The sequence below is a fragment of the Dermacentor andersoni genome, chromosome 6 (genome assembly GCF_023375885.2).
Source record: "Dermacentor andersoni chromosome 6, qqDerAnde1_hic_scaffold, whole genome shotgun sequence".
Classification (NCBI taxonomy): domain Eukaryota; kingdom Metazoa; phylum Arthropoda; class Arachnida; order Ixodida; family Ixodidae; genus Dermacentor; species Dermacentor andersoni.
In genome coordinates, this window is record NC_092819.1 from 171,855,493 (window position 1) to 171,883,263 (window position 27,771).

The 27,771-nt window shown below is 46.6% G+C and overlaps 1 protein-coding gene across 1 annotated transcript in view; it reads right to left on the reverse strand.

The window, feature by feature from the left end:
- LOC126523437 (luciferin 4-monooxygenase-like) overlaps positions 1-27,771 on the reverse strand; it is a 245,123-nt gene that overhangs the window by 53,428 nt on the left and 163,924 nt on the right. The window contains exon 5 of the mRNA XM_050172052.2: positions 5,860-6,135. Coding sequence (XP_050028009.2) covers positions 5,860-6,135 — 276 coding nt within the window. The remainder of the gene's footprint in view (positions 1-5,859; positions 6,136-27,771) is intronic.

The following is a 27,771-nucleotide window of genomic DNA, read 5'->3' on the forward strand; positions in this document are numbered from 1 at the left end:
ATGTTTAATTTTTCCACTGCTCCCGCTGAACCCAAGGGCTTCAAGGAGGCCAGTGGTGCCTAAATCGACCGCTGGGTAGACGTCTTCACATACTAATAAAACATGCTCCATCGTTTCCCTAGCTTCACCGCAGCAAGCACGCGCTTCTTCTTCCTTCTTATATCTCGCTTTATAGGTGCGTGTTCTAAGGCATCCCGATCTCGCTTCGAAAAGTAATGAGCTCCCCTTTGAGTTATCATAAATTGTTTCTTTCCTGATTTCGTTTTTTCCTCCTAAGTAGTTACTCATGGCAGTTTTTTTTTTTTTCATAGCTGCCGCCCATGAGATTATTCAGCCTCTCTGACTTTCCGCTTGACCTTCTTTGTTGCTGTGTTGACCACCCTATAGGCCGCATGCTTGCTGGTAAGCTTCCTAGTTCTTTTCCTCCAGTGTGAATCAATGTTTTTCCTGTACAGATACCTGAACACTCTCCCAGCCCATTCACTTTCTTCCATATTCCTCAGCCGTTGTTCATACTCAATTTTACTGCGAGCTTCCCTCACTTCAAAACTAGTCCAGCCCAAGTCACCCTGCACAGCTTCATTTGTAGTCTTCCCGTGAGCGCCCAATGCAAGGCGACCCACTGACCTTTGGTTCCCGTCGAGTCCTGATTGTATTCCGGATTTAAAGCAAACAACCGCATTTTCAAAAGTAAGTCCTGGAATCATTACACCTTTCCACATACCTCGGAGGACCTCGTACCTATTGTATCCCTATAGCGCTGTGTACTTCATTATGGCTGCATTTCTCTTCCCCTTCACTGTTATTGTATTTTCCTGTGTTTCCATATATCTATTGCCTTCTTTTATTCATATGCCAAGATATTTATATTATGTTACCTTAGGTATTCCCTGGCGCTGTATCTCCAGTTTTCATTGGATGCCATAACACCTGATTTTCTAACGCTAAATTTGAAACCTAAATTGTTGCCTTCCTGCCCGCAGATATGAGCCAGACGTTGGAAATCACTTTGCTTGTTAGCTAGCAACGCAATGTCGTCCGCCTAAAATAAACCTGGGAGTTGCTGCTCTATTACTGTGCCCGCCTGTTTGCATGAGAAATTAAACCCGATATTACTTCCTTATAGCGCCCTTTCCATCCTCACCATGTACATCATAAACAGCAGCAGGGATAAAGGGTACCCCTGCCTCAGTCCCTTGTTGATATGAACTTTCTCCTCGCTCCCCATCGCTTCCCATTCAACGCAAACGGTATTTTCTAGGTAAATCTCTCTCAAAAGCTGTATACAATCGTTACCTAAGCCTTCCCATTCCAGAATTTCCCACAAAATGTTGCGGTATTCGTTGTCGTAGGCTCCTGTAATGTCTAAAAAGGCCACATACAATGGTCTGCTTTCTGCTCTTGATATTTCAATACACTGAGTAAGAACAAACAAGTTATCATCCTAACGCCTACCTATTCTGAAGCCATTCTGAAGCTCTCCCAAAATGCCATTATTCTCTGTCCATGCTTGAAGCTTTAATTTGATTTCCTGCATTGCAACCCTGTATATTACCGATGTAATAGTCAACGGTCTATACGAGTGAATTCTATCTTTCTTCCCATTACCTTTATAAATTAAATTCATTCTACTTTGTCGCCAACTGTCCTGTATTCGTCTACCTTTTAAGGTTTTTTCCACTGCTTTCACCAGATCTTCCTTACTTTTTGGTTCGAGTTCATTATTCAGCCTAAGGGGAACCACGCCTTGCCCCGTGGCTGTGCGCTTCGGAATTTGCTCTTCCGCTTTCTTCCAGTTGAAATTAGTCAGCACCAGCTCCTTTTCCACTTGGATCTCTTTCATGCTCTTTTTGTCTTCAAATACAACCTCGTCATTGGCTTGGAAAGATTCGGCTGTTATTTTTCGGATGTAATTTATTGCCGCTTCTCCTTCCAGTCTGTTTTCACCTTCGTCTAGGATATGTTCTTGTATTGTTGTTGACTTCCTGCCTAATAGATTAATGCGTTTCGAAAATATTCTACATGCGGACTTCTTTTTCTCACGTGTTTCTGACAACCAACGTTGACTTTTACCTTTTAATTTTACTTGCACCAGTATTTGTACCGTAGATTTGTCTCCCGGTATATTTCCCATTTAATGGTTACTGAATCCGGCGGCAACTGCGCCTTCTTTGCCTGCCTGTGGTCTCCAGATGCTTTCTGTCGTTCGGCGATCGCTTCTCGTATCTTCTTGTTGCACCAGCTTTTCGGTTTCTTTTTTCCTTTCCAGCGAACATGTTGTTTTTCTTGCCGTATTTCTGTAGAAACTTAGAAGCTTAGAACCATATTTCCACTCTTTACTTGGCCATTTCCCAAGTTCTTCCTCAACTCTAGTGACTATATTTGATATTTCTTCAGCTTTCAAACTTTGACTAGCCATTTTGCTCTCCTTGCTCTCTTTCGCAACTACATATCCCATTTTCAGTATGATGCGTTTATGGTCACTCCCTATGCTGCTGAACACTTCCTCATCGATAACCATTTCTCTCAACTTATCATGAATTTCTTCTGTCACCAGACAGTAATCAATGGTCGATTGCCGGTTTCGCACTTCCCACGTGATCTGTGCTTGACACGTAGGCCCTGTATTCACGATAACGAGGTTATGTTGCTCACAGAGATCTAGCGTGGACTTCCCGTTATTGTCGGTATAGCCATCTAAATCCTGTATGTCGGCATTCATGTCACCTAATAAGACAATTTCGGCACCATTCCCGAAACTGTTAATATCAGCGCTTATGCATTCCACGAACTCTTTATTCTTCTCTGTGCAATTTTTTCCGGTCCACAAATACGTAACGCCCAGCCAAGTTTTTTTCCCACTCATTGTACGTGACAACGAAAGATGCCCTTGACATTGTGAATTTACTCTTTTCCATTTGGCTCCCTGGTAAATGAGCATTCCCACTCTCCCTCCCTTTCTTTCCGACTTAGTTCTGTTGCACCTTTCCCAAACATAATTCTCAATAACTGGCGGCTCATCTGAGTCTCTAAGGTCCGTTTCTGTAACCGCATAAACCCCTATTTGTTCTCTATGTAACTGCTCCTCAATCTTTGCCCACTTTTCCTTACTTCTGTCGCCCGGCATGTTTATGTAGCCTATTGCATGGCGAGCTCTTTTTCTTGCTATCTTCCTTTTTCTGTTAGCGACGCGATGCTCTTCTGATGTTCCCCTAAGGGACCTTCTTCATTACTACCTACTCTAGCCTCCTTAGCGCCCGCGGGCCCCCTAAAAAAGCAACAGCGCGACTACCAAGTAACCAGCCCACTTTTCGTGCCAGCCTCTAATTGAAGTGGATCCCGTCTCGTTTAAAACCACCGCAACTTCTCACTTTCCTGCTTACTCCGACAACCTCGAAGCCTTTCTCACGGCTCATTTTCCATATTGCCTCATTAGCAGCCACTACGGCTATTTGTACGTGACTGCCACGTACAGGCACCTCCGGCACCGTGCTCACCACGACCTGCACCTGAGCGGATAGCTCGCGCAAGTCGTCCACCCCCTTCGCCAAGCGCTGGGCTAGTCCTCGCCCTTTCCTGTTTAGGATGTCATTTAGCCCATCTGCTGCTATGACAAAGTTGCGCACGTGGGCATTTTCCGCGAGCTTTTCTTTTGCTCACTCCATGACAGAACCCAGTGTCCGCTATGGAAATGTCCCTACCGCCATTCTTTTGTCGCTTTTCACCCTCTCCACAATTGCTTTTGGGCACCCAGCCAGGTTTGAGTCGCCGGCGATAATCACCCTTTCACTATCTCCTACCTCGCCCTGCTTCCCTTTGTCCTTTTCCGGGTGATTCGGACTCGACAAGGAGCATTGTCCCCTGGGCTCCTGCTTTTCCCACGTGGCGGCATCAAGGTAGGTGCCACTCTTTCCAGCTAACCCTTCATCACGCTGCATGCATTCCACGTGCTTTGCTGACACTCCCTTGCCTGTCGCGTCGGGGGTCTGCGTTCCATTCTCACGCACATTGTCGTTCACAATGGGGGCCCTGTCCAGCTTTTCCTCGGCAGCTTCAAGTCTCTTTTCAACTACCTTCCGCGCATCACGCTACCTGTTTAGCTCATTTTTGAGCTCTTGCACCTGTTTGAGAAGGTCTTACTGGAAAGCCTCCATTTTGTGCAGCCTAGTATCGACATCACATGGTGTGCCGGTTGATTCGATGACCTCTCCATTCTCATCCGTCTCCGCATCTGCCTTGAGGAACAGCGCGCGCACTGCTTGCTTTCCCGTCTTTCTCGCCATATATTGTACGGGTTCTTGCAAATACTACAATACTATAATATTGCTACTACTGATGCAAATACTATAATAATATATCAATTCAGAGCACGTGCCTTTTTGCGAAAACCGATACGCACAGGATCGAAATCAACAAAATGTCGCAAAGAAACTCTCACCACTGTTTCAAAAGCAATCAATGCCGCGGAGACCGAAGGTATGACACGCTCTCGCACGCGCTCAACCATGCGGCCACGCTCTCATTTTCCTACCGATACACGCACAGTAAAACCACTAATAACTATTTGTCTTGCCACTTCCAAGCTACCATTTTAAGACTACAAACTCTCAACGTCCCACCCGGCCGCACGTGTTTGAGCACGTGGTACGAAAGGACGCTGTAACCATGCTGCAAAACCAATATACACGAAGCACACCTGCGCATCCGATACACGAGAGACAAAAAAAAGGAAAGAAAAAGAAAACCACACAATTACTATTTAAAGGCAAAGATCACCAAATAAAGAAACAGAAGCAAGCTCAAAGCATGCACCAAAACTTATGATTTCGTCGCCGCCACGGAGCCCCGAAAAGCATGTCCATCTAGTGCGGCAACCGCGATGCCAATTTACTTCGATTGCAGCGCCACCGCCGTATTTTGTCGTCATTTGTCGCCTGACTGCAAAGCTCGTGCTCGTGTGGCCGCTCGTGTCGTTCGACCTTGTACGCTGCGGCAAGCCTGGAGAGAGCGACAATGTCGCGCCGCCTCGCGGGGACGCTAGAAAAGGGGCATGCTCTTCTAGCCATGTCACTTCTGTGAAGAACTGACACGGGAGAACTTTTGGAGGAGGCTTGCTTATAACAGTCTCGTGTTCAGAAATGAAAAGGTTCGCACCCGTGTTTTCGCGCTTACTTTGATATGTACTTCAGTCTCCGACCTCAGTAATACTATTGTTCGGCCCAGACAGCCATCGAGAAATATCTCGTAAGTAAAATACGAATAAAATAAAAAAAATAATGGGGTTTTACGTGCCAAAACCACGATCTTATTGGGAGATACGCCGTAGTGGGCGACTGCGGAAATTTGGACCACCGGGCGTTGTTTAACGTGCACGTAACTCTAAGCACACAGGTGTTTTCGCATTTCGGCCCCATTGAAATGCGGCCGCCGCGGTCGGGATTCTATCCCACGACGTCGCGCTTAGGAGCCCAACATCATAATGCTTACCACGGAGGGTAAGCATTAAAATGCGCTTCGCTGCAAAAGTAAATGCGACGTTATATTTTAATCCCGGTTCTACTGCGCTATTCTCTCAAAACTCGTGCTAGTTTGCAAATTTCTTCTTAGGTGGGTCTCGTCAAATTACTGGCTTTCATTCTCGCATGGGAATATCTGTGTTAAAGTAATTAGGTAAAAGTTTTGTTGGAGAATGTTTGCTATTTCTTCAATCATACGTTTTGATTTCCAGTGTAGGTTTTACGAGCCGCTTCGTTTAGTCTAGCACTATAGGTAGAATTGTGCTTTAATCGACACGCAATTTTTTAAAGTTGTATAAAGGAGAACCTCCGCCGCATGCCAAATGTGCAGACATTGCCCGACCTTGAGCTCGACCATCGGCGCCGGGAAGCCAATGTTCGCTGCGCCCAGCTCGTCGGTGGGCGGCGAGCAGAGCACGCTGCAAGACTCGGACATGCCGTACAGGTTGCGCAGGCAGCGCAGTCCCGGGAAGGCGGCCCGCAGCCGGTCGGCCAGCGAGCCCGTCAGCGCCGTTCCGCCCACGTTCAGCTTGCGCACAGAGGGCAGGCGCGTGCCTGTGCGCTCCATGTCCGAGACGTAGTAGTGCAGCCGCGTCGGCACACTGGCCAACGTCGTCACCTGCGGGGAAAACGGCCGCGGGTAGGGCACTTACCGTATTTACGCCAATGTAACGCGATTATAACGCGAGGGTCAACTTTTCAGTCCGCGAAATAAACAAAAATAAGTAAAGCCTCGAATGTAACGCGAGACGAACGGAAACGAAAACGCTACTTTTATTGAAGGAATCAACTCGGTAACCAGTTCGCTTATAATCCTCGTCTAACAAGGAAACGGATCTTTCCTTAGGCGATTGCGTACCCGAAAGCATCACCGAGAAATGTTTCTGGGCTGAGCGAAGCTCGCTACCCGTGCCAAGAGCACCGTCGGCCGTTTACTTCGAAGACTTCAGTGCCAGTCTTGTGAAACCGAAACTATTTCCAAAAGTGGTCGCTCGCGCATCAAGTCATCCGGGAAAACACCGCCCAGTCATTCATTGGGGGGCAATACCAGGTCACCACGAGGCCCTTGCCACCGGCACAGGCATTTACAAATTGCCACCAATTGGTGCAACCATCCGAAAATATTTCGCTCGTTCACGTCGAGTGCCTCCTCGGCCATCAAACTTAGGCTACTCTCGATACGGCTTCCATACCGAACGCTATGCGCTGCCATACCGTCGCGAATGAACGTATTGGAAGCGCGAAAGGCCGCAGGGTAATGCAGCACGCTAACCGTAACATCATTCACAAGCACTGCGAAAGTGGCGACGATTCCAACAAAATGAAGTTAGTACTTCGGTCGACGTGTCCATGCATTGAATCGACACGTAAAGGTACGCGATGCCAACCCAACGTTTAAAACCGCGGAATTTGGAATATTTGTTTTAAAATCCTAAATATCGCTGTTATTCCATTGTAAAGCGAGGGTCGATTTCAAGGAACGAAAATCATGAAGAAAAGAGAACTCGCCTTACAATCGAATAATACGGTGTATATTGCAATAATGGGAGCCATTGTGCTAAATTATTTTACTGTTAAAGCCATGATTGTCATGGCACACAAATTTCCGTCGCCGGAATAATTGTGAATGAAGTGCAACAGTTTTTGAACCGAATCATGCGCTGAAAAATTAGTCGCAGTGTTGTTTCCATATTGAAACGTGTACTTTTTCGTCTTTATCGGGCGACACGTTTCACCGCCTAATAAGTGATATCGCACAACGCAGGACGCGCCTGCATGTATCGGAAGTTTCTGGAATGTCATCGATACTTCCATCCGCTGTCTGTGACGGAACCTTGTCTAATCTGATTACATGTGTGCGCGACGCGAATAATGTGGAACTTTGTGGAAGGCACGCGGGTCCCAGCGATTACTCGGGAACATTCGACGACTGATGTACAAAAGCCGACGCGCTTGACCCGCTGATCAGATTTTCGACCATCGCCGACTGTGTTCGCCGCTGTCGCCGTTTCTTGTGTGTACTGTGTTTTGAGGGCACAAGTTCGCCCAATAAAACGCTAGTTTCGTCTTTCCCAGTTTGGCTGCTTTCTTCACCGTCTCTACCACGCGACATCTGGTGGAAGTGCTTGTGCGTTCATGTACCGAACGCCCCCGCAAAACCGCGGTCCAAGCCCGAAGCCCGAGGACAAAACCAACATCGCCCAAGACCAGCGTGCTAGCTGCAGACGGCAAGGACTACCCCCAGAGCACGGACTTCTACCTGAGACAACACAGAAGATCGTTGGCAAGACAACCCCAATGGCTCCCCCAGCGTCCCCCGTTACCTTGCAATAACCTCGGGACCCACCGACCTTCCATGAAGCAGCTACTGAAGACCCGGAATCCTGGCCGGAGACCTACGAACGAATCGCGACTTTCAACAGCTGGGACTCCGACGACTAGCTGCGGCATGCATACTTCTCCTTAGAAGACGCCGCCGGATCGTGGTTTGAGAACCGGGAGTCGACCATGACAACATGGGACCTGTTCCGTAGCGGCTTCCTGCGCACCTTTACGAACGTCGTGCGCAAGGAAAGGGCCGAAGCTATGCTGGACGCCCGAGTGCCGCTACCTAACATGAACGTTTGCATCTTTACGGAAAAAAATTAGCCGTCTGTTCCGCCACGACGACCCGGATATGCCCGAGGAGAAGAAAGTCCGCCTAGTCATGTGTGGTGTGAAGGAAGCACCTTTCGGCGCAATGATACGAAGCCCACCGAAAACCGTAGAAAACCGTAGAGACACTCGAAATGCGGAACCGGTATTTCAACCAGCGCACGAACTCTACCAACTACGCAAGAATTTAATCACTGGCCACGGATGATCTGCGCGAGACCATCAGAGCCATTTTGCACAAAGAACCGCGCAAGGTCTTGCCTTCATCGCAGCCTCAAGTGGCCTCGGTCGCCGACATCTTGAAACAAGAGGTGCAGCGATCGCTTGGAGTTCCTGAGGTCCAGCCACAATTACCGCAGTCCCAGCCAGAAGCGATGACATACGCCGCCATCGCACGCTGTCAAGGTCCGCGACCGCCCCCGACCACCGCCCGCTCTGCTCTCACTGCGGAGAAGCCAGCCACGTGTACCGCCGATGCCACGTATACCGGGAGAGGGGACTGCGAGGTTTCGTCGTTGAGGCGCTGCGGCCACAGATTGGCGAACGACCGCGAGAACCTCGCCACCACTCAGTGGAGTCCTCGACGACCGTCCCGTTCACCGTCACCAGGCCGCCACTTGAAGCCGAAGCGCCGACCATGCCCTGGCCCAGCCCGGGGCCGGTTTGTGAGCCAATATCCGGAAAACTAAAAGCAGCAACGGATGGAAGTTCGGTTGCTGTTCGCCGAACTGACAAAGATCCTCCGCCGCCGAGAGAGAGAGAGAGAGAGAAACTTTTTATGACAAACGATTTAAGTGCAGTGGTCGGAGACCCTTTAGTCCAAGGCCCCGCTGGCCTCGGCCGCCCGCTTGACCTGTCTTATGAAGGACTATTGTCCGGCCAGGTCTGAGCTGGTTAGCTGTGCCTCCTATTGCTCCATTGTGTGGTGTGTTTTATCAAAGGGGTGTGACTCATAATCGAAAGTAATGTGTTGTAGTGTTGGTATGCCTCCGCACCACGGGCAGTCGCGCCTATAACGAGTGGGGAACATGACATTCTGTAATTTAAGGTGGGGGTATGCCCCAGTCTGAATTTTGCGCCAGCTGGCGGCTTCCTCTCGACTGAGTTGTGGGTGACGGGGAGGGTATTTTTTTCTGGTTGCACGCTGATGAGCGAGAATCTCCCGGGCATTCGTTGGATTGGGGTCATTACAGTGGCTACCTGGGACCGTCTCAGTCGAGTCGGCCCGGTTAATAATACCTCTGGCTAGCGAATCGGCCAGTTCGTTCCCCTCAAGGCCTGTATGACCTGGACACCATAGGATCTGGTGATGAAGGGCGAATTTCGTCGGTATTATTGAGTGACATGTTTTGGTCACGTGGCCCCTGAGAAAAAGGCGACATGCTTCTTGTGAGTCTGGTATTATGGTGACGCTCTTTTGCATGCGTTCCGCGTGAGCGAGGGCCATTGCCACGGCGAAAGTTTCGGCAGCCGCCGGAGTAGCTGCCTTGACGGATGCCGTAAATTGTTGCTCTGCTTTCGTGTCGACGACTGCCACTGCGTACCTTCTTATGTCCTTATGGGCATCACTGGCGTTAGAGTGTACTTTCGGATACGCTGCTGCGTCCGTGTATATTGTGCTGGAAGTGGGATTATTTTCATACATTGTTCTAATATGTTGTGCGCGACCTTTTCGCCTTGCTTTATTGTATTCAGGGTGCATGTTTTTGGGTATGGGGGCCACTGTTCGAGCTCGCGTTGAGGTTGGTAGTGGCAATACGTGTTCGCTGATAAATTGTGGCTGTGGGGAAATGCGTGCCCTTGTCAGTAGGGCCCATCCTGCGTGAGTGTAGTTTCCAGCATTCCCTCTGGGAGATTAGTGTGGCTTGTTTTACTTCTTCGAATTTGTTGTGTACTCCTAAGGCTAGCAGGCGACCTGTGGACGTCCCGTCGGGTAGTCCGAGGGCCGCTTTGTATGCTGAACTTATTAAGAAGAAGCCGAAGAAACGACCTCCACGTCATAACGTAACCCCGCCGTCACGACGAAGTCTGGAAGCAAAGAATACGCCGACGAACGACGGCCTGATGACGCCACGTACCAGCCACAGGCCAACGCGACGCAGCTGTGATTGGACGCCAAGACCTAATTGTTACGCAACCCAAAGAACCACCGACCTCCACGTGCTTCTCGACAGCCATGCAGTCACCGTCTTAGTAGACACAGGAGCCGATTACTCCGTCATGAGTGGACCCATCGCCGCCCAGTTGAAGAAAGCTAAGACTGCATGGGAAGGCCCTGAAATTAGGACCGCTGGAGGACACCTCATCACGCCGACTGGAATCTACACGGCAAGAATTACCATTCATGACCGGACTTACCCTACCACCTTCGTTATCCTCCAACAGTGTTCACGAGACGTCATTCTTGGCATGGATTTTCTGAACAAACACGGCGCGATCATCAACCTGAAGTCGAAGTCAATAATGCTGTCGGAAGATCGAGCAATACCGCCGGAGAGCTTTCGTAGTCAGCACACCTTAAGCGTGCTTGAAAGTGAAGTCAGCATCCCGCCCGCTCCAGCATTGTCATTTTCGTCGGCACCAAAACACCTGCCGACGCAGAAGGCGTCATTGAGGGTGACCAACGTCAATTGCTAGACAGTGAAATTTGTGTCGCAAGAGGGATCGCTCGAATGCACGGAGGAAACACAAAAATGTTGCTGACGAACTTCAGCAAGGAGTTCAAACACATAAACAAGGGCACTACGATCGCATACATCGAGGAAGTTCTGGAAACGAGTAATGCGTTTGTCATCTCGGATTCTGCCGCATCTACCCCGACGGCCATAGTTCCCAAACCAGACTTCGACACAAGTCCAAGTCTCCCCATGATTAAGCAGCAATAGCTCAGAAGTCTGCTCCGACGATACAAAGGCTGCTTTTCGACGTCATCGAGGATTCGAGAAACACCAGTCGCAAAGCATCGCATAATCACCGAAGAGTGCGCTCCACCACTCCGCCAGATGCCTTACCGAGTTTCGACGCGAGAATGTGAAGCTATAAGAGAACAAGTCGACGAAATGCTGCGCGACGACATCATCCAGCCGTCGAAAAGCCCGTGGGCATCTTGTAGCCTTGGTGAAGCAAACGGACGGAACCCTATCTTTCTGCGCCGATTATCGTCGACTTAACAAGATCACGAAGAAGGACATATACCCCCTCCCACGGATAGACGACGCATTAGATCGGCTCTGCAACGCAAAATACTTCTCGTCGATGGATCTCAAGTCTGGCTACTGGCAAATAGAAGTCGACGAGAGAGATCCCGAAAAGACCGCCTTCATCACACTAGACGGCTTCTATGAGTTCGAGGTCATGCCATTCGGACTGTGCTTGGCGCCTGCAACGTTCGAGCGCGTCATGGGCACGGTGTTCGCAGGATTAAAGTGGCAGACCTGCCTTGTTTACTTGGATGACGTCGTCGTCTTCGCCGGAAATTTCGACTATCACCTTAGGCGGCTTAGGACAGTACTAGAGGCCTTCAAGTTATCAGGGCTCCCCTGAAGCCCGAAAAGTGTCGCTTCGCTTACGATGAGCTTCTATTCCTAGGTCACGTCATCAGCAACTCTGGAGTACGCCACGACCCGCAGAAGGCTACTGCCACCGCAAAGTTCCCGCAGCCCGTCGACAAGAAGGCAGAGCGTCGATTCCTTGGCATGTGTGCCTACTACAGGCGCTTTGTCAAGGACTTTTCACGCATTGCTGAGCCGCTGACACATCTAACAAATTATAATGTCGAGTTCAAGTGGAAAACGCCGCAGGCCGACGCATTTGAAGAAGTCACACGACGCATCCAGTTGCCCCCAGTACTTGCGCACTTCGAAGACGACGCCAATACCGAAATCCACACTGACCCCAGCAGCCTAGGTCTCGGTGCCGTCATAGTCCAGAGAAAAGACTGACGGGAATGCGTGATAGCTTAAGCTAGCCGGTAGTTGTCAAGAGCGGAAGGCAATTATTCTACAACTGAAAAGGAATGCCTCGCCATCGTTTGGGTTAAAGCGAAATTTCGCCCTTACCTATATGGCAGGCCATTCAAAGTCGTCAGCGACCAACATGCCTTGTGTTGGCTAGCGAAATTAAAGGACCCTTCAGGACGCCTGGCGCGGTGGAGCCTAAGACTGCAAGAATATGATATCACTGTAACTTACAAGTCCGGACGAAAACACTCCGGCACCGATAGCCTATCACGCGCCCCCAGTGACTCGCCACCGCAAGATGACGAGGATGACGACGTCTTCCTTGGCATATTAAGCGCGGAAGGCATCGCTCAACAGCAACGAACAGATCCGGAGCTGAAAAACGTCGTCGAGTATTTGGAAGAGCACACCGACATTGCCCCTAGGGCATTTATGCGAGGATTGTCTTCGTGCTCGCTTCAAAACAACCTACTCGTAAAAAAGAACTTCTCAGCAGTCCGCGCCAACTACCTTCTTCTTGTTCCCTCAGGGTTGCATCCAGAAGTATTGCACGCCCTACATGACAATCCGACCGCTGGACACCTCGGATTCTCCAGGACGCTATCGAGGATACAGGAAAGGTATTATTGGCCGCGCCTGGCCGCCGACGTCGCCTGTTATGTAAGAGCATTCCGATTCTGTCAACGACGCAAGACACCCCCGACAAGGCCAGCGGGTTTACTACATTCAATCGAGCCTCCTTGCCGACCATTTCAGTAGATCAGCATGGACTTGTTGGGACCCTTTCTGACGTAAGCAACCGTAAATAAGTGGATCATTGTGGTGACGTACTACCTCACCCGCTTCGCTGAAACGAAAGCACTGCCGAAAGGTAGCGCAGCCGAAATGGCGAAATTCTTTGTCGAGAACATCCTGCTGTGACATGGCGCCCCCGAAGTCCTCATCACCGACAGAGGAACGGCCTTTACAGCGGAGCTCACTCACCCAAGCCATTCTGCAGTACAGCCAGACAAGGCACAGGAGGACAACTGCCTACCACCCACAGATGAATGGTCTTACTGAACGCCTGAATAATACCCTCGCCGACATGCTAGCAATGTACGTCGACTTCGAACACAAGACCTGGGATGCCGTCCTGCCGTACGTAACACGCCCTTACAACACGTCGGTGCAAGAAACAACACAGATCACGTCGGTTAAGCTGGTTTACAGCAGGAACCCGACGACGACGCCCGACGCCATGCTGCTGCACGTCACTGACGAAGAGAATCTTGACGTCGCTACCTATTTCCAGAGAGCCGAAGACGCCCGACAGCTCGCCCACCTACGGATCAAGAACCAGCAGCGTACCGAAAGCCGACACTACAACCTCTGACGACGCTTGGTCGAGTACCAGCCCGGCGACCGTGTTTCGGTTTGGACCCCGATACGCCGACGAGGACTGAGTGAGAAACTATTGCGACGCTATTTCAGACCCTACAAGGTCATTCGACGTATCGGCGCACTGAACTATGAGGTCGTGCCAGAGGGCATTTCGCATTCACAGCGGCGCCGCGCACGATCTGAAGTGGTCCACTTGGTGCGTATTAAACCATTTTACGGACGCTGACGAACTTCCTTATTTTGTTGTTCTCTTTGCTACGGGTATTTTTCTTTATTACTTTCGTATGCAGCATCGGGTCGATGCTTTTAAGGAGGGGGGTATTGACACGTGTACTGTTTTGTCTTTATTGGGTGACACGTTTCACCGAGTAACAAATGTTATCGCACAACGCAGGACGCGCTTGCATGTATCGGAAGTTGCTGGAATGTTATCGATGCTTCCATTCCCTCTCTGTGACCGAACCTTGAGTAATCTGATTGCATGTGTGCGCGACGCGAATAATGTAGAACTTTGTGGAAGGCACGCGGGTCCCAGCGATTACTCTGGAACATTTGACGACTGATGTATAAAAGCCGATGCGCTTGACCCGCTGATCAGATTTTTGACGATCGCCGACAGTGTTCGCCGCTGTCGCCGTTCTTTGAGTCTAGCCTGTTTTTGAGGGCACAAGTTCGCCCAATAAAACGCTATTTTCGTCTTTCCCAGTTTGGCTGCTTCCTTCACCGCCACTACCACGTGACAATATGGTATAACGATATCGTATTGCCGCTGCGCGTGAATACATCACTCAAGCAGCGAATTTTCGAGAGCAACCTTGGCCCGTGCGCACGGTATTTTCAAATACTGCTGTTCGTTTATTTTGCATAGCAAATTTCTTTTTCGACTTTTTCTTAAAATACTAAAGTCTACCGTGCCATCGTGATTCTACAGCGACATATTTGAAGACGTGGAATATTGCCCAAGTTAGAACAATTGGCTGCATTTGTTCAGTAGTGGTACAAAGAACTCCGAAGCAGCTGTGTGAGCCTCGAATATGTAGGCTGGCGCGTGTTTGAAGAACATGTTGTGTCACCACATTCTGAGTTCCAGCGCTGGGTACTCGAGACATACTCCAGGCCTAGCCCTAAGGGGTCTTAAAGTAGCCGGTTTACAAACCGAACGAGAGAAAGACACGGTACGGCTTTACCATTTTCACGCATTTGAATCGTCTTAGGAAGTGAGTAAAAGAAAAGCACAATAAATATAACGACAGCGCACTCGCTGAGACACCAGTGTTACATTGGACTGGTGCCTACCGCGCTCCATTGCTATCTGCAGCGATTCGCGGCCCGCTATACGTTGGAACTAGGGAAAGCCTACCCAAGCCGAACGTGGCCGGCTTTCGTTTCTACCGACCTACCGTAGCAGTAGGAGTAGCCACGTTAAGGTGGCTACAATTGAGGCGTGAAAAGTGGCCCCGCCCCCAGAGGGCACCGGTGCTCAAGGGGTGGTCTCCGCAAGGGCACCGTGTATGTTTACGATGATGTGAAGTTTTCTATCCCGTGGCCTATTTTGGCACCACTGGCCTCTCTGAAGCCCTTGAGTTCAGCGAGAGCGGGAGGATTAGTAAGAGGTTATTGGAAGATGGGTGGAAGAGGGAAACGACAAAAAACGGAGATGTCAATCAATCAATCTTTATTTCTCGTTCATTCATTTACAAAACATCAACGCTGGGAGAAGAACTAAAAGCTGCTTTTTTTCAGTTTGACAAGGTTCTGGCCCATATTCATGAAAACGGGGACATAATAAAATAATGTTTGTACTCTTTAGTGTGTGCAATGACAATGTGTATGTGAAAATGTGCAAGGTGAAATGTACAATCAGTGTTACAAGGCAGTGTGTTTAGTCAGTACAAGTGATATCTATGAATATACAGTATAAAGCAGATATACAAAATTATTTTCAATTGCTGAAACATTTATTATATGACATTTTATTAACAGCCGAAAACGCAGACAGCAAATAAACGCGAGCATAAATGTTTTGCGGGTTACATCATATATGTGAAAATGTAATCAAAACGTAAAACCACTTAACTAAAGGAGGTAAGTAGTGACTTCCCCTAGCCAAAGGGACGTTATAAAAATAATTACTCACTTTAAACTGGGAAGTCTCATATTGTTTTCCTAGTAATATCAGTTAACTCGACACCGCTTCCATGTAGTTTATTTAATAACGATGGGACGCAAATGGTTAAACGATTTGATCCATAATTTGTACGGCAGAGTGGTAGCAAGCATCTCTTTCTTTTGCTAATGTTATAGGATGTATCTGTTGGTTGTGTTAGGTTGGACAACCCCAAGAACGCTTCATTGTTACACTTAAAGGACCTCTGGTATTTTAGGGCAAGGTTAACATCATATATGCTTGCTAGACAAATGATATTAAACTTTGAAAATAGTTCAATTGTATGTGTGTCGAATGGCGCATTTGCGATATGATGAGCAGCCTTTTTTTTTTGTAGCATTAATAATTTACAAATATTTCGCATTGACACAGTACCCCAAGTAAGGTGGCAATGCATTAAATGAGATGAGAATAGTCCATTATAAAGAATCAGCTTAACCTTATATGGTGTCATCTCACCGATTCTACAAAGCACGCCGCAAGCTTTGGTTAAACGGCATGCAATAAGTTCCACATGTTCATTCCACATTAATTTTTGATCAAATATAACACCCAAAGGTTTGGCGTTAGGAACAAGTTCAATTACTTCAGAGCCAACCTGCAACAAGTATTACTTCACTTAGATGCTTTTGTAGAGGTGCAAATATAACAGATTTTGTTTTTGTTGTATTTAACTTGAGAGCGTTCACCTTGCTCCATTCGGCCAATTGTTTCAGTGTGACATTTGCCAACAACGAGAGATCGCCGATATAACGAGACTGAAAAAAGAGGCTGGTGTCGTTCGCGATGAAGTTCGTGAACGATGATGAAGTTCGCGTCATGAGAAATGTTGACAATGTCGTTAACATATATAATAAACAATACTGGCCTTAGTATATTTCCCTGGGGAACGTCCTGAGTAATTGGCTGGAGAGGTGAGTCTTCGCATGAAATTGAAACGGGTTGTTTTCTGTGGTTAAGATAAGATTGTAAAAGCTTCAGGGAAATGCCCCGAAACCCATAATGCTCTAGTTTAGTAAGCAATGTCTGATGGTTTAGCCTATCAAATGCTTTAGAGTAGTCCACGAAAATTCCTACCGTTAATTCCTTATGTTCAAAACCATTAAAAATGAGCTCTGTTTGGGTTAGCAGAGCCAATTCCATTGACATTCCCGCACGGAATCCTAATTGTTTATTTGATATGATGGAATGTTTATCACAAAATGTCTTATTTTTTCACATTTGAGCATATACCGATGCGGCCGCACATTGCGTCTCGAGGTGTGGGCGTGCTACTTGCGATTTCAAATGATACTCCTTGATCGAGCACATCCGTTAGCACATACCTCGAAATCATCTAGGCATCAGTAAAAATTGACCATTGCAACCTCATTTTAGGTGTACGCTATAGACCCCCTTCTTCCTGTTTGTTTAAATTAACTGCATGACGTCCTTAATACGATTTACACTCGGTTTCCCACGTTACCCGTCATACTTTTAGGGGATTTCAACTTCCCTAATATAATATGGAATACGAAATCTACTTTAACTACGTACGCAACCGAATAACAAGAATTTTCGATATGTGTTTTCCCTTTTCGTTAACCCAAACTGTTTCCGAGCCAACCAGATTGCCCGCTACTGCACCCCACACACATGACTTAATTCTAACAACTACCCCTGATCTTCTCTCTGATGTTACTTGCTACCCTGGAATTGGTGACCTCTTACTGCTAAACTTTCACGTCGAAACACCCGCGCCAAAACGCTCAAAACAACGTAAGAGTATTTGTGACTCCAACAGAGCAAATTTACTGAACTTCCGAACAAAATACTGAACTTCATGCATTCATAGATGTCTTCTTGCATAACTTTGACAATAACTCAGTACGCTCTAATTGGGATGCATTCGAAACTAAAGCGCATGAACTAATAAAAAAATACACTCTAAAGGCAGTCATCACCACCATTTGCAGGCACCATGGTATAACATTCATTTAAAACGGCTATCCGACAAGAAAAAACGTCTTTATCGCGCAGCCACTCTCTCACCTTCTAATTTACGTTGGGATGCCCACAAGACTGCATCTGACACTTAGCCTGCAGCCATCAGAACCGCCAGAGAAAGCTATTTCCTGTGCTTCCGTCGATGCTAGCCTCTAACGTGAAGAAATTTTGGCGCACCATTAACCCTACACCGCACGACACTATCACCTTACATGATTCTTCTGACGAACCCGTGCCCAACAATCTTTGTGCGACCCTTCCTAATCAAACATTTGTACAGAATTTTTCTTCTGCTTCTTTAAATGAATTACCGCTGACACAAGCGTTCAATTATGTAGCTATGTCTTCAGTGAGAATCGACGTATCTGGTGTGGCTAAGCTTATCGAAGGGTTAAATAACTCGTCGTCTCCTGGCTTCGACGGTGTTAACACAACATTCTTGAAAAACACTAGTGCCTACTGCTCTATTATATTAACAAAAATATTCCAACAATCTTTGGACACGGGTACGCTCCCCGAAAAATGGAAAATAGGGAAGGTTATTAAATCTTTAAATCAGGCAATAAAAGCTTTTCTTGTAATTATCGCCCTATTTCTCTCACCAGTAACTGTTGCAAAATACTAGAACATGTAATCTACAGTAACTTGGTTAACTTTCTGGAATCAAACTTATTTTTTAGCGCGGCTCAACACGGCTTTCGCAAAACATATTCATGTGAAACGCAACTTATATGTTTTACTCACACGTTGCACCAAATCTTAGATCGATCATCTCATGCCGTTTGCTTATTCTTAGATTTTTCAAGAGCGTTTGACAAAGTCTCACGTAGATTACTGCTTCATAAACTAAATCAACTAAATTTAGACACTTGTTTGTTAAAATGGATTGAATTTTTTTTTTACACATCGTTTGTTGTCGCGAATCAGTGCTGCTCTGCTTTTAGTCACGTGTCTTCAGGTGTTCCGCACGGATCGATTTTTGGACCACTTTTGTTTCTTGTCTATATCAATGACTTCACGCCTCTCTTAAAATCTAACGTTCATTTATTTGCTGACTGTGTTATTTTTCGCGAAATAAGGACTGTTAATCACACTACCCACTTACAGTCTGATCTAGATGCGGTTGCTACCTTGTCCAAAACGTGGTTAATGGAGCTTAACACTAGCAAAGGTAAAACAATGCATATTTCCCGCACTAAGACCTCCATATCTCCTCTTTAGCTTAACAACGTTCAATTAGAATCAGTCACCTCGTACGAATACCTTGGCATTCACATTACCACTAACTTAACCTGGAACATTCACATTGAACATATAGTTAGCAACGCAAAGCGCATGCTAGATTACCTACGTTCTAACTTCCTTAGAGCGCAATCGTCACTTAAACTATTGCTGTATAAAACACTAATACGTTCCAAGCTGGAATACGCATGCTCGATATGGGATCCAAGAGAGGACAAATTGTAACGGCACTAGAACGTGTTCAAAATAACTGCGTTAGGTTTAATCTGTGCAACTACAATAGAACCACTAGTATTACTGCCATGAAGTCTATTCTTGCTCTCCTAGCCCTGTCAGCGCGCCGCCAAATTTTCCGACTAACTCTTTTTCATAAGTTGTACTGTCATGCTGTTCTGTGCGACCAATTTATCTCTAGGCCCCATAACCGATCCCATCGCATCGATCACAGCCACAAAGTTCGTATTGACATTTGCAACACTAAGCATTTCTTTCACTCCTTTTTGCCCAGGACTCGTGGCGATTGGAATCACCTTCCTTCTGATGCTGTATCTATCAGTGATAACCAACAAATTTCTAGCCAACAATGTATAAACAGGGTCTTTGTAATGTTTCTTTTTTACGTTATTGTGCTAATAATATATGCATTTTTTTTCAATGATATAGCTAACATTGTATAATAAGCGAATATTGTATTTTTCTTGTACGTTTTGCGTGTATATTAACATCACTCTCCTCTGTAATACCTTTGGCCCTGAGGGTATCATAAATAAATAAAAGATAAGATTAACGCGAACAAATAACGAAAATGCGTTTAGCTAACGGTGGTGGCACGTTGAATTTTTTCCAAGTCTGATTCACACAAAATACGCAGGACAGGGGATCTTGCCAAATCTTGCCCTTCTTAGTCCATGCGAAACGCCAGTTTACTTCTTTTTTCCTAGCAATGGCCATGTCTACTAGCTTCATTGAGCTGCGGACAGAGGTGCTCATTTATGTAGACGGATTTGTCATCATCATCATCAGCCTCGTTACACCCAGTGCAGGGCAAAGGCCTCTCCCATACTTCTCCAACTACCCCGGTCATGTGCTAATTGTGGCCATGTTGTCTCTGCAAACTTCTTAATTTCATCCGCCAACCTAACTTTCTGCCGCCCCCTGCTACGCTTCCCTTCCCTTGGAATCCAGTCAGTAACCCTTAATGACCATCGGTTATCTTCACTCCTCATTACATGTCCTGCCCAAACCCATTTCTTTTTCTTGATTTCAACTAAGATGTCATTAACTCGCGTTTGTTCCCTCACCCAATCTGCTCTTTTCTTATCCCTTAGCGTTACACCCATCATTCTTCTTTCCATAGCTCGTTGCGTCGTCCTCTATTTAAGCAAAACCCTTTTGGTAAACCTCCAGGTTTCGGCCCCATACGTGAGTACTGCTAAGACACAGCTGCCATATACTTTTCTCTTGAGGGATAGTGGCAACCTGCTGTTAATGATTTGAGAACGCCTGCCAAACGCACACCAGCCCATTCTTATTCTTCTGATTATTTCAGTCTCATGATTAGGATCCGTGGTCACTACCTGCCATAAGTAGATGTATTCCCTTGACACTTCCAGTGCCTCGCTACCTATCGTAAACTGCTGTACTCTTCCAAGACTGGTAAACATTACTTTAGTTTTCTGCAGATTCATTTTTAGACCCACCCTTCTGCTTTGCCTCTCCAGGTCAGTGATCATGCATTGCAATTCATCCCCTGAGTTACTAAGCAAGGTAATATCATCAGCGAATCTCAAGTTACTAAGGTATTCTCCATTAACTCTTGTCCCCAATTCTTCCCACCCCAGGTCTCTGAATATCTCCTGTAAATACGCTGTGAATAGCATTGGAGAGATCTTATCTCCGTGCCTGACTCCTTTCTTTATTGGGATTCTGTTGCTTTCTTTATGGAGGACTACGGTTGCTGTGGAGCCGCTATAGATATCTTCCAGTATTTTTAAATATGGCTCGTCTACGCGCTGTCTGTAGTGCCTCCATGACTGGTGAAGTTTCGACCGAATCAAATGCTTTTTCGTTATCAATGAAAGGTATATGTAAGGGTTAGTTATATTCCGCATATTTCTCTATCACCTGATTCATAGTGCGAATATGGTCTATTGTTGAGTAGTCTTTACTGAATCCTGCGTGGTCCTTTGGTTGACAGAAGTCTAAAGTGTTCCTGGTTCTTTTTGCTATTACCTTAGTAAATACTTTGTAGGCAACGGACAGTAAGCTGATCGGTCTATAATTTTTGAAGTCATTGGCATCCCCTTTCTTATGAATTAGGATTATGTTAGCGTTATTCCAAGATTCCGGTACGCTAGAGGTCGTGAGGCATTGTGTATACAGGGTGGCCAGTTTTTCTAGAACAATGTCGCCACCATCCTTGAAGAAACCTGCGCTTCCAAAGCGTTCTTTACTTCTTCCAAAGTTTCCAAAGCGTTCTTTACTTCTTTCGGCGTTACTTGGGGGAATTCAAATTCCTCTAGACTATTCTGACTCACATTATCGTCGTGGGTGCTACTGGTACTGTATAAATCTCTATAGAACTCCTCAGCCACTTCAACTATGGCATCCATATTAGTAATGATATTGCCGGCTTTGTCTCTTAACGCACACATCTGGCTCTTGCCTATTCCTAGTTTCTTCTTCACTGCTTTTAGGCCTCCTCCGTTCCTGAGAGCCTGTTCAATCCTACTCATAATATAGTTCCTTATGTCAGCTGTCTTACGCTTGTTGAATAACTTAGAAAGTTCTGCCAGTTCTATTCTAGCTGTAGGGTTAGAGGCTTTCATACATTGGCGTTTCTTGATCAGATCTTTCGTCTCCTGCGATAGCTTACTGGTATCCTGTCTAACGGAGTTACCACCGACTTTTATTGCACACTCCTTAATGATGCCCATAAGATTTTCGTTCATTGCTTCAACACTAGGGTCCTCTTCCAGAGTTAAGGCCTAATTCCTGTTTTGTAGCTTGATCCGGAATTCCTCTAGTTTCCCTCTTACCGCTAAGTCGTTGATTGGCTTTTAATGTACCAGTTTCTTCCGTTCCCTCCTCAGGTCTAGGCTACTTCGAGTTTTTACCATCCTATGGTCACTGCAGCGCACCTTGCGGAGCACGTCCACATGTTGTATGAAACCAGAGTTAGCGCAGAGTATGAAGTCTATTTCATTTGTAGTCTTGCCATTCGGGCTCCTCCACGTCCACTTTCCGCTATCCCGCTTGCGGAAGAAGGTATTTATCCGCATATTATTCTGTTCTGCAAATTCTACTAATAACTCTCGCCTTCTATTTCTAAAGCTTATGTCATATTCCCCCACTGAATTGTCTCCAGCCTGCTTCTTGCCTACCCTGGCATTGAAGTCGCGCATCAGTACAGTGTATTTTATTTTGACTTTACCCAACGCCGATTCCACGTCTTCATAGAAGCTTTCGATTTCCTGGTCATCATGAATGGATTTAGGGGCGTAGACCTGTACGACCTTCAATTTTTATCTCTTGTTAAGTTTCACAACAAGACCTGCCGCCCTCTCGTTAATGCTATAGAATTCCTGTATATTACCAGCTATGTCATTATTAATCAGGAATGCGACTCCTAGTTCTCGTCTCCCCGCTAAGCCCCGGTAGCACAGGACATGTCCGCTTTTTAGCACTGTATATGCTTTTTTGTCCTGCTAACCTCACTGAGCCCTACTATATCCCATTTACTACTCTCTAATTCCTCCAATAACACTGCTAGACTCGCCTCACTAGATAACGTTCTAATGTCCGGACGGACTGGTACTCTGTAAAAAATCAAATTTCACCATAGGGGGTCAGAAAATTTCGTTATGGGAATTCATGGTTTGGTTTTTCTTTTGTGTTTCTTATTTTTTAACCTAGGTAGAACATTAGGCAGTGTAACAGCAAGAGCTTGGTGGCACAACCCAATACCCCTTTCCAAAGGGGGTGCTCACACCATCCATCCGTCTTACTGGAGCAGGCGGCCTACTGCGTGGCGCTGCCCCCGCCCGAGGAATCGCGGTACTTTGCGCGCACCATTTTGCAGCATATTTAAGCGTCTTTTTCTTTTTCATGAGCACGTGCACTAACATATGACGTACTCTACTCGGGCAGCTTGTTCTCTGATGTCCGGAAAAGTGTGCTCGTCAAGAGGGAATCAGAGTGAGAGGTGGTGCGCACCGACGAGAAGCTGGATTTGACGACGTGGTTCGACGCCGCAGAAGTGAACCCGATTTAGAGGAGAGAGTGTCAGAGAACTCCATGTTCATTCAGATCGCCTTAGATCCTGTTGTTCAGATCCACCTTTCAAGCTCTGTAATGTCAGAAAGCGGAACCTTTATTACATTCCGCCTCGATTGCTATGTAACACGCTTAGCCAAGAGTCGAATACACCAGGTGTCTTTTTGGTGTGTGTGTGACAGTACATTCCGCTCAAAAATAAAAACTGATCAAAAGTTCAAATGAAATTATATAGTAGCTTTATGCATTGCAGTTACAGATATAGAGAGACTTACTAACCAAACTTCTTCCTAAGCAAAACATTTTATTCCGGACGCTCTATTCGAAAATTACCCCGATAGCAGCTTCGGATTAATTTTAGTTCCAGTGTAGTTAAGTGTCTTGCTGTATTTCCCTTATTATTATCTATCACTGCAACTAATTCAAACAAATTTTCCATGCTTGTACCCATTGCAGAAAACTTGCCTGCCACTTTGCCAAAACCTCTATTTAGACCCTGTAAGAAGCATTGGCTGCTGATCTAAAAATGGTGGGTACATTTTGTGCGCACAAAGAAAAAACGAATTATCGAAATAAAGCTGATTATTCATGCACGAAACAAGTTTGTATGACCTTTGGAGCAAGAAGCAAACTACCAAAGAAAGGGCTAAACCTGCTTCGGTTTCCTTCGTTCTCCTTTTAGTGGACTATTTTCAAAAAGAAATGAACCCCTGTTAGGCAATATAAGCGCACAACCAATCACGTTAGTGTAACGGCATGCTCAGTGCAGCCAACCTACGCGTATGATGCATTCCCAATCTTTCGCCACATGCCTGCGACAGACCCTGCGTGGAGGCGAGCTGTGGTAAAAAAAATGGGTTAGCTTTTGCTCAAGCATCTGAATCAAGTCTTACATGCTATGTAATACATAAAGGAGTCGACCAAGATCTCATTGCAGAGAGGCATCAACGGGCAGATTTGGGAGCACATTGCCTTTGGTGATGAGGCAAGCTGTCTTGCATCGTTCAGAATTGAAGCACATAATCTGCTTCCTTGCCACATACAGCTCGCTATGAATAGACTGGGCTGATTTGTCTTGGGGTTGCCTGTCAGCTCTAGGTTTTGCACGAGCTAACTTTTGAAAGACGTCTCTGCACACCGGTATTCAGAATAATTATACTTTTTCGGTGGCCGACCTGTACCATCAGTTCTAGACAGGAAGGAAGCATCAGCTCTCAATTTCTTCCTTTGTTTTTTACAGCATCTTTACCACAGCTCACAAATGCGTGAGCTGCGTAAAAGAATAACCACGCAAACGGTAAAGAAAAAATCAAGCGCAGCTTGCACTAGTGGTGCAAAGCTGGAGTCAACAGTGGAACTTTAGATCGCTTAGCTTTGACGTGCCTTGCCTAAGCCCTTTCTGGGTTTTTCGAGGTTACACAAGGTTTTGCTACATTGTCTCGTGGGCCTTGACGCTGGAAGTTTTCAAGCAGTCGCAGGCCGGGATTTCTTTTTCGGCGACGTCGAGCGTTCAGGCGCCGACTCTCGCGTTCCCTGGACTCGGGATCCTCGGCGTCGCCTCTTAGCCGCAACATGGGCGTGGCGTTCCGCATCAGCCCAGCGGCGACGCATCGCTTCTCGCTTGGCAGTACGACGCTCTTCGTGGTAAGCCGCTCCTTCTTCTGGCGTCTGGACTTTCTTCGGTCTTCCCATGGCAGCAGCACGTACGCACGGAGTAACGGAGGCGAGAGGTGTCGCTGCGCCGACTGTTGCGAGCTTTTACTCGCTTGTGACGTCACCACTCCACCATTTGTCATGGGGTGCGAGGAGGTTACGTGGTTCGGTGCTCTCGCAGGTCGTTGCTAGGCGATGCGAGGCGGCGCAAACCTTGGCTGAGTTTTCTGGTAGCGGTCCACGGCGCAACTAAAAGCTTAAACAGCGCCTCTATTAAAACAACGCAGTAGCATTCACGTGACGCCGCCGCGTTATTTTACGGGGAATCTGCGATGGTGGTGGCGGCACGGCCCAGCGCCCCTGCAGCAGCGGCGCACCGAGGGACCCTGTCTGGCAAGCAACGTGCCGCGCTTTTCACATCTTGCCATTGAAGCCACCCTAGCCACGTTGTCGAGCGTCTGCAGAATCTTGGTCATGCTCCCAGGTGCTCCTCTGTGGAAAGTGGGAGTATCACTGACAGTTCTGAGGTGCAGCGCTGACAATCGACCGGGCAATTGTTTTCCAAGCGCTCTATTTCGAGTATACACCGCCCTCTGAGAGTGCTCTGGAGAGCTCAAATGGGACCAGTTTAATGAACCATAAACACAATCACCAGCTCTCATGTTAGCGCGACTCTGTGCGCCTATAGGCCCCCAGACAATTTACCGCTCTTTCCACCCGACAAAATTGGCAAATGAATTTGGCCACGTAACAAACATTACCTCCGCCAGTAATGCTTCAAAAACATAAAGTGGTAGAAGCCCAAGGCCTCACTTTCCTTATAGAGCAAAAGAGGGACTTACTCGTTTTGTAGGCGAGGATTCTAAAAGCAACGAAGGATCTTAGAGCGAATAAAAAACTGGTTCAGTTGTTAAACGTTACCGACATTCAGCCATACGTAGTAGGAGCGTCTCCACACATAGACTGTTATCTGAAGCTTTTCTTTTTTTTTTCGCTGTACCTAAATAGTTAAGGATGTCCTCGCGATGTTACTGAAATTTCTAGCAAAAGGTTGCTTCTTGAGTAGTTCTTTTTTGTTGCCTTAGAACTTATCGGAAATTTCACCTCTCAAGTTAGAGCAAAGTAAAAAAAACAGGGCGTGTACGCGCTGTCGTGTATCAGTGACTCCTTGAGTAAACTCCGGCGGGCTAAGATTTCCTCGATGTCGATTTTAAATGGCCAATTGTCAAATCTTGGCAGATGAACGAGAAGGCGAAATTATATGGATTCTGTTATTGTAGATTGTTTTGTACGATCAGTTCCTATCGGCCTCTGATTGCACCGACAACTGCAACTTTTAACCAAATGACAAACACAACTTTGGTATTCTGAAGGGACAAAAGTGCTTCCTCTACCTCGAAGACGTGGTCGCCTTAACCGGCGTCTCGGCCATGGAAACTATAAAAATTTTGAAATTCTGGGAGCAATGCTGAGGATGACTATGATGATGACTCTTACGAAAATATCAATATTGGTATTCATATGATGATGATGATGATGATGATGAAAATATGAGGAAAATATGGCAGGCAATTTATTATCTACCCGACATCGCCCAAATATTCCGCTCCAATGCAGCCCTCACAAAAATTATGCGGTTCATACACGCCATTCTGAGCCCTAGCACTTTTCCAGCAAGACATTGCCTTTCACCGACTCCAGCTAGCAGTTTAATCTCCCTCCAACTTAATAAACAAGTATAACAGAAAACATTATTTCACTGTAAAAAGACATTTCAAACTGATTTTATTCTGGCGCGGCGAGGAAAGAAAGCAATACTTTCTTTCACTTTATTATTACCAATGAATACCATTTTTTTTTTCAGCGCTCGCCCGCAAGAGTAACTGTTCCACCGTTATCAATGCCAATCCAATTGAACTCTCGTATTTTTCAGAAAGGCACGCTCATAGAGTTCGTGTGTTACTATATGCCAATCTGACATGTTTTGGAGATTCGCTAGTGTAGGTTTGTCTAAATTCCGGTGGCGCGGAGTGTTTCACTGTGGGACAATGAGTTCAGTCGAAAGTAGTCGGATACCACCGTCCGATCATCGCTCGATTTAGCTGCCTTCCGGTGGCTGCGCTCGACGACGCGCTTGCTGTCCTTAACGACGATGCGACCAGCCCCGAACAACCAAAAATTTGTTCGATAGGCAAAAAAAGAACGATGTCCTGTGCTTGGGTGCGATTGTCATACCCGTACGTTTGGTCATATCATGAGAAGCCAACAAACACTGACACCAAGGAGAACATAGGGGAAATTACTTGTGCTTAATAAATGAAGTAAAGAAACGATACATTAATTGTAATTAAAGTGGATGAAAAAACAACTTGCCGCAGGTGGGAACCGGACCCACAACCTTCGCATTTAGAGTGCGATGGTCTACCGATTGAGCTACCGTGGCGCTGTTTCCCCATCCACTTTTCTTTGGTATTTATGTGCACTAGTAGAACCCTGGGAGTGTTAGCCAGCGCCACTACTCACAGACCTTGGCGGCGGACGTGGAACGTCCTTTTTGCCGCAGGCGTCACGAAACGTGATGTTTTTGGGTGAAGTCAACTGGTGAATAAAGCCACGCATGCTACCTGAAGGCATCAATGTTGCCGGATTCAAGACCCTCCTTATGTAATAAACGAGAAGAAAGGGTGTTAACGGAGGGGCCCGATTTTTATTAGTCATATCATGAGAACCCAACAAACACTGACACGAAGGACAACATAGGGGCAATTAGTTGTGCTTAATAAATGAAGTAAAGAAACGATACATTAATTGAAATTAAAGTGGGTGAAAGAACAACTTGCCGCAGATGGGAACCGAGCCCACAACCTTCGCATTTCTCCTATTTAATTTCCCCTATGCTGTCCTTGGTGTCAGTGTTTGTTGGCTCCTCATGATA